Below are 16,998 nucleotides of genomic sequence, written 5' to 3'. Positions count from 1 at the left end.
TTGCTTCCCATCAGAAAATCCACACTGGAGAGAAGCCTTATGAATGTAATCAGTGTGGAAAGGCTTTCACACAGAGGGGCAATCTTGCTGTACATCAGAGAATCCACACTGGAGAGAGCCCTTTTGAATGTATAGTGTGGAAAGGCTTTCCTACAGAGCCCCAGTATCCCTAAACATCAGAGAATTTACACTGGAGAGAAACCTTATAAATGTAATCTATGTGGAAAGATTTCATGCTGAGCTCCAATATTTCTAAACATTAGAATATCCCCACTGGGGAGGAATCTCATGAGTGTGAAGAATTTGACAGCGTGTTTTGGCCACCACTCTTACCATATTTAAAAGAAGAGGTTCCATATTTAAGAGAAACTTTTGGATATAATTAAGGTGGTGATGCCTTCAGGCAACAGTCATCTCATTTTCTATCTCATAATTCAGATGAGATAAAAATCTGCTCATTGTCCTGAATAAGGAAAGGCATTCAGATGCAGTTCAGAGCTTCTTCAGGTTCTGAGGAACAGGTCCCTGTGCACTCAGTGTGGGAAGGTATCATCTCTTACTATCTCACCAAAGCATTCACTGTAGAGAGAAGCTTACAGAAGTGCTCGTTTGGGCCATGCTCTTCTCTGGAGGAGGGGGATCCTTGTTGCTACTGGAATGGAGGTGGGTAAAGGCATTGGATGTGGGAAGGTCTTTCTCTAGGGCTCATACTTGTCTGTACTTTGGAGAAATCCCGCTGGAGACAAAGCTTTGGGATCTAATTACCAAGGGAAGGCCTCCTGCTGCAGCACAGACTCCACTAGACCTCCCCACAACAGAGACCTCATTAAAGTCCGTCCTGTCCATAAAACCCTAAGTATGGCATGGTTTTTTTTCCTTTGAAATCCCGCTGTGCATCATCCCTCCCCCCTTTTTCATGATGTTCATAGCCTTCTTCGGCCATTCTCCCATGAATTTGCACTCAGTGTGTTTCCTGTTGTCCGCTGGCAGAATAATTGCTTCTTTAAATACATTGGCACCTGTTGAACATTAATGTCTGTCATGTTTTCTTTAAACTTCGAGGTGGCACGGGGCGAAGTGCTGGAGTTTGGACCACGAGGCCTGAATTCCAGTTCAGTCTCTGGCACTTCCTCACTGTATGTCCCTAGACAAGTCATGTCAGCTGTCTTGCATGTTTCCCCTTCTGTAGAATGGGGATCATAAGGGCATCTACCTCCCAGAGTTGAGGTGAGGATTTAATGAAGCAATATTTGTTCAATGCTTTGGAAACATTAAATCACTATGGCAATCCTGGCTATTTTCGGGACTAACATTCCTTGGATCAGTAGTCTCATAGTAAAGTCAGTTGGATAAACCATGGAAACCTCAACTGAGTAAAAGACAGGGAGACAGAAAGAGAAAGAGACCCAGTCAGAGACAGAGAGACCCAGGTCTTACCCAAGGCAGGTTTGCCTACATTTCTCCATACCGCAGAGGAAACCCATTGTCTTCAACCAATTGTAGTGTATGTTGTAAAATACACTTTTTTATTTGAGATCTATTGATACTGTTTTAAATTTGTGAACCTTTTTAGAAAAGGAAATGGGGAAACGATAAAGACAAATCATTATCATATGAGTGTAAAGAGTGTAAATACTGACACCCCCCCCTTTGTCAGTGGAGGGGATGGCCCTGGTTAATCAGATGTTTACATGTCCCAAGGGACATCAGCAAGGTCATCAAACAAAATGCCAAATGAAGCATCTGGTTAACGTTCCTTGTGTCAGACAGGACGGAACACCAGAGCAACCACAATGTGCCCAGCACTGTGCCAAGCCCTGGAGATAGAAAAAGTGGCAAAGAACAGTGCCTGCCCTCAGGGAGCTTACAATGTATCTGCACAAAGTGAGCTACACACAGGATAGATGGGGCATGATGAGGAGGTAAGACCCTGAAAGTGAGAGGGGTTGGAGAAGATCCTCTGCCAAATGCTGGGTTTTAGCCACAACTTGAAGCCAGGATGGTCAGTGGTCAGAACAGAGGGTAGAGAGTGTTCCAGGAATGGGGGACAGCCAGAGTAAATGCTGGGAGCTGAGAGAAATGGAGGGTCTTGTGAGCAAAACTTCCAGGAGGCCAGTGTCACTGGATGGAAGAAGAAATATGGGGGAGAAAAGTGTAAGAAGATTGGAAAGGTGGGAGAGGGCCAAGTTATGCAGGGCTTTGAATGCCAAGCAGAGAATTTTGTACTTGTACCTGGAAAGAGGAGGGAGCCACTGGAGATTATTGAGTGGGAGAGGGACCTGTGCTTTAGGAAAGTGACTTTGGGGCTGGACTTGAATGGGGAGAGAATTGAGGCAGGCAGAGCCCCTCCCCCAGCAGCTATTGTAATAGTCCACGTGTAAGGTGATGGTCTTTTGGTGAAAGCTGATTGAGAAACTTTAATGTGGGGTATAAACGTGAATAATGATAGTTCATTATTTTGTTGCGCAGAAGGAGCCCTGGGTCAGTGGGGAGAGGAGCCGGTTCCATGTCTTTGTTTTGTCCCAGGCACAGAAGAAAACCTGAAATTTCTCTGGGCAGTCCTAAATCTGATTAAATCTGGTATTTGGGTGGATGGGGGATGAAATCCCCAAGCTCAAAAGAAAGAATGTCTGCTTGGAGACATCTCAACATTATTGGGGTAGGGGTGGCAGCACTGAACATGGGCCGAACTCATTCAGACTGCGTAAAGTGACCTTTGGCCTTTCAACCCCCCCCCCCACACACACACACACACACTTACCTCTCCCACACCTTGACTAAAAGGAGATTACCTGCACAGGGTGGAATTGAGTTTGAACTTGCCTGCTAAGAAGTTCCCCTGAGATCGATATGTTCATTTTGCATCAGTTACCTTAGCAGGCACATGCACTAGACACTGAGTGTGTTTGATGGAAGGAGCCTGCAGTGAGCCACAGTCTTGCTCACTCCCAGATGCCTTTGTTCACTGGTTGACCTCATTGGTGTACACCTCCCTCCCCAAACTAGGCCCAACCAGCCTTGCAGTCAACTCCTCATGCTAAACATCCTGCTTCTGGGTCCCCCTGATCCTGGGAAAGATTATCCATCCTTTTCCCCAACACCCTGAACTTCCCCGTTTGTAGTTTTCATTCATAAATCTCTCTGCATCTCCTGGGCTGTAGAGTTTTTGTATGGCACTAGGGTCTGATTTTCTTTGTAATAAAACTTTTCTCTTTTCAACCTATCTTGGACTCCTCTGCATTTTCAGGAATGGGCTTCACCTGGTTGATAGAATACAGCACTCTTTGGAAGGAAAGAATTCATCAGACATTACTTCTTCCTACCACTGGCACACTGGCTACAGTCTCATAGGATCTATGGAATGCTATGGAATAGTTTCCTTGAAAACCTCCTAGACAGAAAAATAGTAACAGACAGAAAAGAAGTTCAAATCAGAAAGTAGCCTTAACACTTCAATGAGAGGCAACATAAGGTCTGCTTCTGAAGAACATTTGGGGTGGCCCATGATGGTTTCCAGATGTAAGGTGCTTTCCTACTGATCATGTGTTTCTTTCCTGCCATGAAAGAACAGAAACATCTGTAGCATCTTGATGTGATTACAGTTCTGAGAAAATGAGATTACAAATAAACTTGGATTGAAGTGACTACTTTGATGCAGTGTGCAGAAAAGCATTGAAGATTTGTGCATAGCTTTGGTCATCCCTTGGGAATTCATTTGCACTTGCATGTCCTACCTGTCTGCATTTTGGAAACAATTTGAGGTAAAGTTGAGAAACTGAAGGAATATCTTTTATTGGGGGCAGCTAGGTGGCACAGTGAATAGAGCACTGGCCCTGGAGTCAGGAGGACCTGAATTCAAATCTGGTGTTTAACTTACATAAAACTAGCTGTGTGACCTTGGGCAAATAACTTAACCGCAATTGCCCTACCTCCAAAAAGCAAAAAACAAAACAAAAAAGAATATCTTTTATTAGAAGTGGACAGTTTGCTGTAATTACTGTATAACACCAACATCATTGTATAGTGTACATGTATTGATCATGATACTTTGGAATCACTGAAGATACATTTTTTAAAATACATGGGTAATAACTATTCTAAAAAGTGATTGCTTAAAAACATTAAAAACTATTCTGTCTTGGAAATAGAAAAAAAAGTAGCTGCCAGTCATGTTGTGGTCTCAGATCTGTCAACAGCAAAAAATAAGATTAAAAAGCTTCAACAGGGAAATTATTGCACTTAATGATTTAATAGATAGCGAAATCATATGAACATTTCCTATATGTGCAGCAAATCTCAAAATATCAATTGGTCTCAATATAGAATGAGAAAAGTTGCAGAAAACACTGAATATTGTTGGTGTATATTACTACATGACAGTTCAAAAGGGTAAAATGATTTCTCATTTTTATCAGAAGAAATTTAAAAAGAATAACCATGTGATAGTGCACCAAAACTGATTAGTACAGAAAAGGAAGATTACATGAGGCTGACAAAATAAAAAGTAAATTGAAATAGGTATTTGAAGAAGTTACTGAAAGTTCGATGGCAAAAGGCTTTCTAGTACTGTGGAAGGAGCCCCCCTGGTCACAGGGTTGAAGTCCTAATTCCAGCTGCAGGGATTTGGGTCAGATCACTCAACCATTCTGAGTTCCTGGCCTGAGGTGTGAAGCCATGACATGAAGGTCATGCTGATCTCGGAGATGTTCCAGGGGATCAGGTGATTGCTGCAAGGAAGGTAAGGATTTTCCTCCTTGTTCCTCTGGATGAATTTAGTTCTGTCACTCTGCCATTCTGAGGCTATGGAGTGAATTGTAAAGTATCATGAGAATCCTGCCCTGAATGTATCATGGAGCTCATACGAAGATCCAGTGTCATTGTACATGATGCTCTTTGTAAATTAAATCATCCTGCTGATGTGAGCCTTTGTTTTTTGGAAATGATCGCTTCTGCCTCTTTAAGTTTGAAAATTCTTTTTGACTAGGGAAATAGAAGAAAAATCAGTTTCCTTCCAGTCATCAGAGAATAGAGGATATGTTCATGTGTGTGTTTTTGTTTATATTTCTTTCTTCAGATACAAGGATCATGTCTGAAGCAAATTAGACTACTAAAAACCGAGCATTTCTGAGAAAGAATCTTGTCACCTTAGATTCATGAGTGATGGCCCTTGTGACTTCAGTTTGTGAGAAATCTCTTGACTGATAGTAAGGTAGGTAAAAATCCAGAGTCTCTGTAAATGTAATTAAAGGTAGAAAGAAACTGATAGAATATTCAGTGTTATGTCACTATAAGAACATGACCTCAAGGAATGACTTTCCAGTAAATCTAGGAAATGCTTTAGTGCACAGGTAGAGTTTATTCAATCCCTTGAGAAGCCAACTGAAATGCAAATTTATGAAGGTCGTCAATAGAAAAAGGCCTTCAACTTCAATTCAGCCTTCACTGGATAAGAGAAAAGTTATATCTGCAAAAATATTTACATATGATATGAAGTTTGGTTAAAGGAGACAATAGTCTAGGTGATAATATATTTTTATATTATTTATTTCCATAAAGCTAGCAGAAATATGAACATGGGGTCAGTAGAAATTGCCAACCGACTAAACAAAAGAATCAGAGAGCTTAAATACATTTTAGAACAATCCTACTGCAAGGTAAAATTTGTGATTACAAGAAAGGAATTTTCTTAGTAAGAGAAGAGAGCTGACAAGGTGTCAATTGATTTTATGACCTAGAACATCTTTGTTTTCTTTATCATTAACATGCTATAGCATAATACATGGCCACAAAATATTTAGATAAGAAAAAGTTCATTATTCAAAATAGTGTCTTCAGTTTAGGGTCTTATCCTTGGCAGAAGAAAGAATGCTCTTATGTCAGCCTCATCTGGAGTTGATGACATAGGAAGAGGGATTCTCTGAGTTTACTTGGAGAACAAAGAAGCTGTTGGGTCCAGGCTCTTCTTCTGGTTGGTTAGTTGAGGCTCTGGCCCTTATTGTGGTTATTAATGATTGTCAGAAGGAAGAAAGCCCTTCACGGACTCTATGATTATTAGCCATCAGAAAATTTACTCTCTAAAGAAACCCTATGAATATAATGAAGGTATAACTACATTATTATCTCTCCCCTGCCCACCTAAATTTCAAAAGTGGGATGAAAACATACATGAAATCAGTATGGAATAGTCTTTTGTCGGGACTCAGATCTTTCTAGGCATAAGAAGATTCATAGCAGAGAGAAGCTATATAAATTTGGGAAGTGTTTCTTTTTTTTAAATTACATTTTTTTATATATTTTAAAAAAAATTTTGGCTTTATTTTTTGTATTAATTTGTTTGTTTACTTTTAGTTTACAAGATTCAATTCCACAATTCCTTGAATTTCAAATTCTGTCTCCCTCCCTCCCCCCTCCCCCCATGGCAGCATACAATCAAGTATAAGATCTTCAAATACTTTCACATTAGACATTAGTCACGTTATAAAGAAGGATTGTATCAGATGGAATGAACAGTGGTAAAGAGGAATAAAACCAAACAAGAAAAAGAAAAAGATCAGGTAGTTTTCTTCAATCTGGATTCAAACTCTGTTCTTTCTACTTCTTTCTCTGGATGTAGACATCTCTCTTCATCATGAGTCTTTGAGGATTGACTTATATCACTGCATTGCTGAGAAGAGTCCAGTCTATCAAAGTTGGTCATCACACATATGTTGTGTCTGTAATTGTGTACAAATTTCTCCTGGTTTTACTCTTCTCACTCAGCATCAGTTCGTTTAAGCCTCTCCAGATAAATATGAAGTCCATCTACTCTTCGTTTCTTATAGCACAATAGTATTCCATAACATGCATATACCACAACTTGTTCAGCCATTCCCCAATTGATGGGCACCCCCTTAATTTCCAATTCTTTGCTATCACAAATAGAGGTGCTATAAATATTTTTGTACATATGGGTCTTCCTCCCACTTCTATGATCTCTTTGGGATATAACCCTAGAAGTGGTATTGCTGGGTCAAAGTATATGAAATTATTTATAGCTCTTGGCCATAATTCCAGATTGCTCTCCAGAAAGGTTAGATCAGTTCACAACTCCACCAGCAATTCATTAGTGTTGAGATTTGCCCATATCCTCTCCAGCATTTGTCATTTTCCTGTTTTGTCATCTTAGCCAATCTGACTGGTGACATGTGGTACCTCAGAGTTGTTTTGATTTGCATTTCTCTAATTAATAGTGATTTAGAGCATTTCTTCCGTGCTTATAGATAGCTTTAATTTCTTTCTCTGAAAACTGCCTGTTCATATTCTTTGACCATTTATCAATTGGGGAATGACTTGTATTCTTATAGATTTGACTCAATTCTCTGTATATTTTAGAAATGAGTCCTTTAACAGAGATATAGGTTGTAAAAATTCTTTCCCAGTTTCCCACCTCCCTCTTAATCTTGGTTGCATTGGCTTTATTTGTACAGAAGCTTTTCAATTTAATGTAATCAAAATTATCCATATTGCATTTTATAATGCCCTCTAATTCTTGTTTGGTCATAAAGTCTTTCCCTCTCCACAAATCTGACAGGTAAACTATTCCTTGCTTTCCCAGATTGCTTACAGTATCAGCCTTTATACCTAGATCATGCACCCATTTTAGACCTGATTTTGGTATATGGTGTTAAATAATGGTCTATGCCCAGTTTCTGCCCTGTCTATTGAATTCTTTCTTGGATACACACTTCTTTCTACTTATCTATAATTAAAGTAAGATTGTTGACCTCTTTGAAGCTGTCTTTTCTTTATTTTTTATCTACTTTTAGTTTACAACATTCAGTTCCACAATCCCTTGAGTTCCCAATATTCTCTCCGCCTCCCCCCCCCCCCCAGCCATGGCCACTGCATGTAATCTATTATAGGCTCTACAAATAAGCATTAGTCTGGTTGTAAAGAAGAATTATAGCCAATGAAATGAACATTGAGAAAGAAGGGACAAAATAAAACACAAAAGAGAGAGAGCAAGTAGTCTGCATTCAGACTCTGTAGTTCTTTGGTGTGGAGGTGGATATCCCTTTTCCATCATGAGTCTTTTGGAGTTGTCTTCTAACCTTGTATTGCTGAGAGGAGTCCTGTATATCAAGGTTAGTCATCACACCTATGATGTGTCTGTGATTTTGTACAAAGTTCTCCTGGTTCTGCTCTTCACACTCAGCATCAGATCATATAAGTCTCTCCAGGATATCATAAAGTCCATCTGCTCCTCTTTTCTTGTAACACAGTAGTATTCCATTTCATTCATATACCACAAATATAGAGGGCCAGTGATGAGCCAGTCCAGTCATGGGTAGAATCTGGGTCAGACCTCGCTCCCCACGTGGGCTAATTAGTGCTCAGGCTGTTGGCTCACCATGTTTCTGTGACTAGCAAGGAAACAGGGTGTGAACTAAGAAGTGACCCTCAAAGATTGCACAGCTGCCCATAATTAAGTACAAGCTGGTGTAATGCCATGCAAAAGCAACTTCCAAGGTTCCGAATACCAGCATAGCTGCTCTGTTTTATTCAGTGACAAATTAAGAACAGAGAAAATCAAAATACAGCATATTTCAAAATATAGCATTCACCAAGTGTAATTCAATCATTTCCCAGTACTACTCCACCCCTGGGAAGTACATTCATTTAGTCAATCACAAAGTCCCTCTCCTCAAATGGAGATTAGTTTCCAGTCATAAACAAAGTACATTCATTTGGTCAGTCAGAGAGCACAAAAAAATCGAAAGTGTCCCACCCCTGGATCACAACTGAATTACAATTATCATCAGTTAAGACCTAGCACCTTCTCAAAAGGGACAGTAGAGAGCACAAAGCCCATCTACCCCTGAGTTACACCAAGGTTAAGATATCATCACAGCATCTAATACCCAAAGAAAGGTCTTTTCTTCATCTGGACCTGAGGCAAGTTCTCGGCAATCTTTGTTCCTGGGAAGACAAAGCTTAACAAGGCCACAAGATACATTGCCAGTGTCCTCATTAATTCAATCTCTGTCTGCAGAACAGTCCTAGGACCCCTGAAAACATTAGCAAAACCCTCTTCCAGGATTTCTGTAAACATACAAGAAAATCCTTCTTCAGGGCTTCTGAACCAACAGCAAGTTTCTAGAACCTATGCAACAACAGCACTGTCCTTCACCAGTGGACAAATCTGGCAAAACAACATCAAAACAGACAGACAAAGTACCAGCATAACAGCCATGTCTCCTCAGTCCTTGGCAGCTCTCAAAAGTCCTGGGAAGTTCAAACTGGACCTCAGCAATCCTCTCTGTCTCTCTCATTGCTGCTTCCAAAAAGTCTTCTGCCTCTTTTCCTGCTTATGCCTCTCTAAATTCAGGTCACCAGCTCCAACCAGTTCAGCCCTCTCTTTTAATGTCAAAAACCAAGCCAATTCAGGGTGATCTTTAAATTCCATCACTATTACAACAGGGTGTAAGCATATGGGGGTGGGGGTGGCTAGGGAGTGATTCTCAGAGGATTGCTGATACTCCATGTTCAATATTTGCTGACTAGTGACTTCTGTGAAAACACATCATGGATGAATAGTTATTTTTTTCTAGCTCTATAAAATAACTTTTTGGAAGTTTGGTGTGGTTCTGAATAAGTAAATAAATTTAAATAGAATTGTCATTTTTATTATATTAGCTTGGCCTACCCATGAGCAACAGATATTTTCCCAATTATTTAGATCTGACTTTATTTGTGTAATAAGTGTTTTGTAACTGTGTTCATATAGTTCCTGGGTTTGTCTTGGCAAGCAGACTACCAAATATTTTATATTGTTTACAGTTATTTCAAATGGAATTTCTCTTTTGGACCCTCCAGACTCCAAAGGGATCCAGCCCTTTCTTACCATCTCCCCAATCTTCCCCTTCAGTGGAACTGCCCTGCTCTGCCTCTTTTTTGTGAGATAATTTTCCCCCTCCTATTTCCATGCTGTTCAGATGCTAAAACAATGTTTGCATAAAGACTATTTCATGGAGAAGACATGCAAGGAAGGCTCTCACAGGGGATTAGAAGAAGTGATTAAAGGGAATTTCCAGAGTCTCTCTGAAGAACTCTGTAAATCAGTGGTGAGACATGGGAGACACAGTCAAAGGACGACCCCGCATGGCGTGCCCACCTCAGGGAATGGCCTGTGCCCTGTGAGCAAAGCAGAACTGCAGTAACTCAGAAGAACAGGAAGACGTGCAAATTCAGAGCCATCTCCACCCAGGTGGTCACATGGATGTTTTGTGCCCGACCTCTGGTAGGGCCTTTTGGGCCCCGTTAGTCTGGGCATCCATGGACAGACGCACCTTGACCCTGACATTGGGATGTCATTTGGTCCTCTTTGAGTACAAGGAACGACAAAAATGACCAACTATGGTAACTGCATATTATAATAAAGAAATACAAGCTATTGCTGAATGAAAGTCACCATAAAACAAAGGCATGAGATGTCTGGCCCTGGCCTCTCACACCAGGGCAGCCTCAAGCCCTGAAAGGGACAACAGCTAATTCTGCTTCCCTTGGCTGGAAGGCCTCATGTCCCTCAGTTCAGTCCTGCTGGTAATTACTGTGACTTATGGATCCTTTCTCTGTTTGATCTAGAGAAGACTTGGTTTCAGCTTCTCAGGAAGTCAAGTAGATCTTTTCTTTCTCTTTCCTCTCTTTTCTGTAATCACACAGACATTCGTGCCCCTTCCCAGAATCCCCTGTACCTGTGAGCTTCTCACACACTCCCCACAGAATCTGAGAAGGGAATTCCCATCATCTTCTCTTTTTTTCTTCCCTAGATCCTCCTGCCTCACACTGCCAATAAATACATTCACACACATTCCACAGGGAGGCGCATTCCATGGTAAGACCTTTTAGTCCTTATTCCAACTCACCATGCCAAATGCTTATCTCAACATTCCATTGGCCTCTTATTGACTGTGGTGTCAAGTGTTGACTGACACTCATGAAAGTTATAAGCACTGAGTAAATCTCCTTTCTGTGCTACAGCTTTCTGTTCTTGCTTGAGGGAGGTGAGACTACAAGAAATCTGGAGTCTCCTTCAAGTCTAAATCTTGTGTCTTTTGTTGATGTAGGAGTTGGTGACATTCAAAGAAGTGTCTGTGGACTTCACCCCAGAGGAGTGGGGCCTCTTGGACCCTCCTCAGAAGGAGCTGTGCAAGGAGGTGATGCTGGAGAATGCCTGGAACTTGCTCTCCCTGGGTAAGGACACTTCCTCTGTTCACTCTCAATCTGCTATCAGAGGGAAGATCTTCATTCATGAGTGTGCTGGTTTTGGAGCATTTATCAGTTACCGGAAAGGGAAATGTCTTGGTCTCCTGTGTCCCAGAGACAGGGTCCTCCTGCTGCCTGGCTTTCCTGTAAAAGGTCAGTACATTGTGTGTAGAGAACCTGGAGGTTGCCTAGTTGCTTCTGAAGCTGGCTCTCGCCAGTTCTATGTAGGTTGAAGTCCCAGATCAGATCAATGTTGAAGTATGTGGATGTAATCCCACATGATGTAGTCCAGCCTCTCCCTGGACGTGAATTTTGTCTGCCAAGTCTCTGAAAACTGCTCAGGCGGCTTTTCCCTGCACGCCTTCCTCTTTGGGATGGGCCAAGTGTTTAGGACATTCTTCTTTGTGAGAAGCCTCAGTTTGTAGCTCCCAGCTATACGTGGTTGGGCACATTTGTCCTTCGTCTTCCTTTACATTGTCCCAAGTTCCAGCCCAGATGGTAGGAAAGGAAGGAAGGGAATAAGCATTTCTGTTCAACAACATCTCTTGTGCTAAGTGCTGTCTTTACAATATGATGTCCTTAGGTGATATTATTATCCCCATTTGATATTTGAGAAAACTGAAGCAAACAGAGGTTAACTGAGTTGTTTAGGAGCACATTGGTAGTAACTGTCTGAGTCTGGATTTAAACCCTGGCATTCCTGGCTCCAGGCCCAGGGCTCTGCCCACTGCACTACCAGCTGCCTCTAATTCTAGAGAATGGAAACTGTGCAGTGAGTCCCTCATCCTGTGAAGAAGGTGTACCATGACCAGTTTTCTTTTATTCCTTTTTGTCTCCATGATCTTCTCCCCATCTCTCCCCAAAGCTCCCAAAATAAATGCTATGGAAACTTTGCTTCAGGACTTCTGGGAACCATCCTGTGCTCCTTGCTTGCAGGCCCCTGTCACTGACAGGAATAACAGACTGGCCAAGAATCAGAATTTGGACTAACTGAGGTTCGTTGAGTTCCCCAGAAGGAGAATCTCACTAGAAGGGGTAAAAGCTCTCTGTAGAATCCCAAAGTTTTTATATATGAAGGAGTGAGGAGCAGGGTAGGGGACAGGGCCAAAGGTGACTCAGCAGGGTCTGATTTTCAGGAGCTCAAGGCTAATCTGATCCATCCTAGTTTGGGTTACTGCCTTTAGAAGCTGTAATGGGAGAATAAGGCAGATCCAGATCTGTGCTAACATGATGGAGTGATTCTCAGAATGGAGTAGCTTTACATGCACACTCTTTTCCCTAAAGAGACCTAAGTTACACGGTTTTCTCCATCCGCTTCCCTGATTCCCCTTGCCTAGGGCTGCCAGTTCCCAGAAAAGATATGATCTCTCATTTTGAGCAAAAGGAAGACCTGAGGAGCTGCCATACAGGTGCATCACGTGAAAACAGGCATATGAAAGCTGTGATGACAAGAAGCTTCTAGGTGTGGGGGTGAAGCAAATGCTAGATTTGGGGGCAAGAAGACCTGACTTGGAAACATTTTTGAGACACTTTTTAGCAGTGGGACCCTGGACAAGTCACTGAACCTCAGTTTTCCCATCTGTAAAATGAAGGATTTGGACACCATGGCCTTTCAATGCCCTTCCAGTGATCAATCTGATCCTATAAAAAGTCAGTGTTTGGAATCTGGGGGCAGGAACTCTCCTGAAAGAGCAAAAGGGGTTTGGCTTTCCAATATGGGCTCTTTCTTAGACCTTCTTTAAGTGAGTGAGAATTTATTAAGGGCCTGCTCTGTGCCAGACCTCCTGATAAGCACCAGGGATATAAAGAGATACAGGGAACATCCCCTGCTCTCCTGGAGCTCAAAGACTGGGGGCGCAGACAAAATACTAACAACAGTGTGGAAACCTGTTTTGGACTGGACATAGGGGAACTCACTGAGAGAGGGAAGGCCCTGAGACTAAGGAGGACTAGAAAGGCGTATTGTGGGAGGTGGGCTCCGGCTGGGGCTTCAGGGAAGCCAGCACAAGCATTCTAGGCATGGAGCTGGCACAGAGCGTCCCCAGAGTTGAGAGGTGGAGTGTCCTGGTCCCCGGACAGAAGGAGGCCTGCACCCCTGAAGTACAGCATGTTTGGGGGGGAAATGAGATGAAAGAAAATGAGAAGAGGAGGAGGAGGAGGGCAGATGGTGAAGAGGCAGGTGATTAACAACCCAGAGAGGGTTTACATGTGATCCTTTTGCTAGGGAGGCAGTCGTACTGTTGTTCAGTCATTTCAGTCACTTCTGCCTCTTCACGATCCCGGCTGGGGTTTTAGGCAAGACACTGGAGTGGTTTTCCTTTAACTTTTCTGCATCGTTTTGCAGATGAAGAAACTGAAGCCAAGAAATCTAAGTGACTTACTGAGGATGACACAGCAAGTAAGGGTCTGAGGCTGGACTTGAACTTGTCTTCCTGAGCTTTGCTCTATCCCCTCTGCTTCCTAGCTGCCCCAAGGGAGACAGTTAGGGAGGTGCCAAAGAATAGCCCTGCTACAGTGAGATTATGCTGCAAGAGCCAGAAAGAGAATTGGGGCAGAACATACAATTGCCAAATAAGAGCCTACAGTATTTGGGGTGTGGTAGAGGCTGGGCCTGGTGCAGCCCTGGGCCCAGTCAGTTACTCAGCATGCATGGATTAAGCACCTCCAGTTTTCCTGGCACTCAGCTCAGCTTGTGGAAGGGAAAAGTCAGTCCCTGCTGTCAAGGAGCTCCCAGTCTGGCACACCAACAGGGAGATGGTTTGAGAAGAAGCAGCAGATTGGGAACTTTAGTCTTAGCTGATTCACAGAAAAGAGGGTGTTTGGGAAAGGAAAGAAATTTTATTCAGTGGGAGATAGGGGAACTCAGGGAGTGAGGCTAATAATGGTTTAAGAAAGAAGGAGAGGAGAATTAGGGAGAAAAGAGTCAAAATCATAATAAGAATGATAAGAACACAGACACACTTCAGAAACATTGTGGGTTTGGTTCCAGAGCACATAACTAAATTGAGAGAGCAATAAAGCAAGTCACATGAACTTTTTTTTTTGTTTCCCAGGGCATATAAAGGTTCTGTTTACACTACTCTGTTGTCTATTATGTATACAATATTATTGTGTGTAAAATGTCAATGTTCATGCCTTAATTAAAAAATACTTTATTGCTACAAAAATCTAACCATCATCTGAGCCTTCCAGGACCCATAATCTTGTTGGTGGAAGCTCTTGGCCACAGTTGATGGCTGCTGACTGATCAGCCTGGTGGTTACTCAGGGTTGGGTATGACTATGACACATAATGTGATGGTGAAGTTGGCCACATTAATTGATGCTTCTTTTCACTTGAACACTTTAGAGCCCATCATGGGATTATTAATTGGCGTTTTTTCAATATCATTGTGTGTCAGGGAACAGGAAGACCCAAAGAGAAGAAGGGAAGAAGTCAACATGCTATAAGAAAATACATTTTCTTAAGAGCAAAAGGAAAGACAGTTTGATGGAGAAAGGCCCTCTAGTACCGTGGGCAGAGCATGCTCACTTGCAGAGTTGCAATTGTAGTCTCAGCTACTCAGATGTTGGTCAGGTCACTCACTCAGCCATTCTGAGCTCATGGCCCAACTTGTGAATATAATGAGAATGCTGGTCCTGCTGTTGTTACTGGTGTTTGTGAGGATCCAGTGTCATTGTCTCTGAAGGTCTTTGTAAATCAGGTTATCCTGCAGATGTCAACTAATGGCATTTCAAAATCATTGATTCTGTCCATTGAACTTTGAAGAATTTTCTCTTAGCCTGGGGATGTAGGATGTAGATCAGTTAGTTTACTTTATCCCAAAGGAGGGAAGGGGTTATAATTATTTATGTGTGTGCATGTTCCTCTGTATGTATATATATTTTATTGTTTCTTTCTGGCAGAAGGAGAGATTAGACCTAAAATACAAGAGACTGCTGAAAAGCCAATCATTCCTATGAATGAAAATCATGAGGAGATTTTCATGAGTGATGGTGCCTGTGAGGTCAGTGGGAGAGAAATCTGTGCTGTATTTCTCAGAGTCGACATAGGAGAGAAACCACATGATTGTCATCATTATGGGAAGGACTTGAGTCAACAGTCATCCTTTATTAACCATCAAAAAATTCCAACTAGAGAGAAACCACTTGAGTGTCCTGAATGTGGTGAAGCCTTTAGTGAACGCTTGCCCTTCCTTATCCATCAGAGAATTCACATCGGAGAGAAACCTTATAAATGCAATCAATGTGGAAAAGCTTTCAATCAGAAATCTCACCTAGCTGTACATCAGAGAATCTACACTGGACAGAAACCTTACAAATGTATTCAATGTAGAAAGGCTTTCAGTTACAGCAACAATCTTGCTATACATCAGAGAATCCATACTGGAGAGAAACCTTATGAATGTGATCAGTGTGGGAAAGCCTTTTAGAAGGAAGTCTATACTTGTTGAACATCAGAGAATCCATACTCGAGAGAAACCTTATGAATGTAATGAGTGTGGAAAAGGTTTTAGAAGAAGCTCTGATCTTGCTGAACATTTGAGAATCCATACTCAAGAGAAACCTTATGAATGTAATCAATGTGGAAAGGCTTTCACACAGAGGGCCCATTTAGCTGTACATCAGAAAATCCACACTAGAGAGAAACCTTATGAATGTATTCAGTGTGGAAAGGCTTTCAGTTACAGTAACAGTCTTGCTATACATCAGATAATCCACACTGGAAAGAAACGTTATTAATGTAATCAATGTGGAAAGGCTTTCAGAAGGAAATGTAAATTTGTTTTACATCAGAGATCCCACACTGTAGAGAAACCTTAGGAATGTAATTAATGCATAAATGCTTTCCCAAAGGGCTTAAGTCTTGTTCAACATCAGAGAATCCACACTGGAGAGAAGCCACATATGTGTCTGGAATATGATAAAACTTTTTATGTCCACTATCTCCTTACCAAAGAAATCTAAAGGATAAAGTGTCCAAGAGACACAATTTCTGGTCAGTGGTTTCACTAATTAGGGCTAGTGAATAGTTAATAACACAATGGTCATTTAGCTCTATCTTATAAACTAAGAGGAATCATGGAGGGGTCTCAGCACTTATGTGCCCTTAGATAAGTGGATGTTGCCAACAGGTACAAATCAGCTCTAATACTTAAAAATGATTGAGAATGAAGATTACAGTGAGAGGCAGACTCGTCTTCAGGAGGGGTTGGGGGATATGATGCTGTAATGGGAATGCAAATTTGGAAGATCTTCCCTGCCCCTAGGCTAAAATGCACCTGAAGTCTGTGGAGGGAGGCTTGTTTTTCAGTAGATACTTCTTGATTGGCCAGTGAGTCAATAAGGTTGTTACATTCTCTGAGCCAGGAGAAGGCTATATAAGCCCTGATGTGTAGCTTTGTTTTGGGACTCACTTTGAGAAGTGTTCTGTGATTTGATCTGAATTCTGCGAAGCCGTTGTTGAGAGTCCCCTGGCTTTGAAAAACCCAGATGTGGAAACCCAGATGTTGACTGGGTATGGATGTAATGGTTGGACAGTTTGGAAATCTGTCTACTTGATCTGTTTCTGTCTTGATAATTCTGCCTGTATGCTTTGAAGTTTGGGGTGCTGACCTTATTCCCCTGAACAAGGTAAATGATATATGTCTGACTGATTAAAGTAAGCTTGTTAACCCATTTTGAGTTGCTTTCCTTTAACAAAGCAGATCCAAGAACCTGTATGGGCAGCAAACCCTGAGGACGCGCTTGGGGT

General features: G+C 41.8%; 1 protein-coding gene and 1 pseudogene across 1 annotated transcript; both read left to right on the top strand.

The window, feature by feature from the left end:
* LOC138168138 (zinc finger protein 665-like) overlaps positions 1-16,998 on the top strand; it is a 552,079-nt pseudogene that overhangs the window by 490,401 nt on the left and 44,680 nt on the right.
* LOC138168170 (zinc finger protein ZFP2-like) lies at positions 3,357-16,916 on the top strand. Its single transcript, XM_069097215.1, is given in 5 exon segments — positions 3,357-3,761; positions 5,075-5,209; positions 11,106-11,232; positions 15,150-15,670; positions 15,672-16,916. Coding segments are annotated over 3 exon segments (870 nt in total). The 5' UTR covers positions 3,357-3,761; positions 5,075-5,209; positions 11,106-11,198; the 3' UTR covers positions 15,987-16,916.

Source organism: Petaurus breviceps, unplaced genomic scaffold (genome assembly GCF_028583685.1).
Source record: "Petaurus breviceps papuanus isolate PSGF00001 unplaced genomic scaffold, PetGlider_PUasm1.0 355, whole genome shotgun sequence".
In the NCBI taxonomy this organism is placed as follows: Eukaryota; Metazoa; Chordata; class Mammalia; order Diprotodontia; family Petauridae; genus Petaurus; species Petaurus breviceps.
The sequence above is the reverse complement of the archived record's forward strand: the minus strand, read 5'-3'. Positions and strand labels throughout refer to the sequence as shown.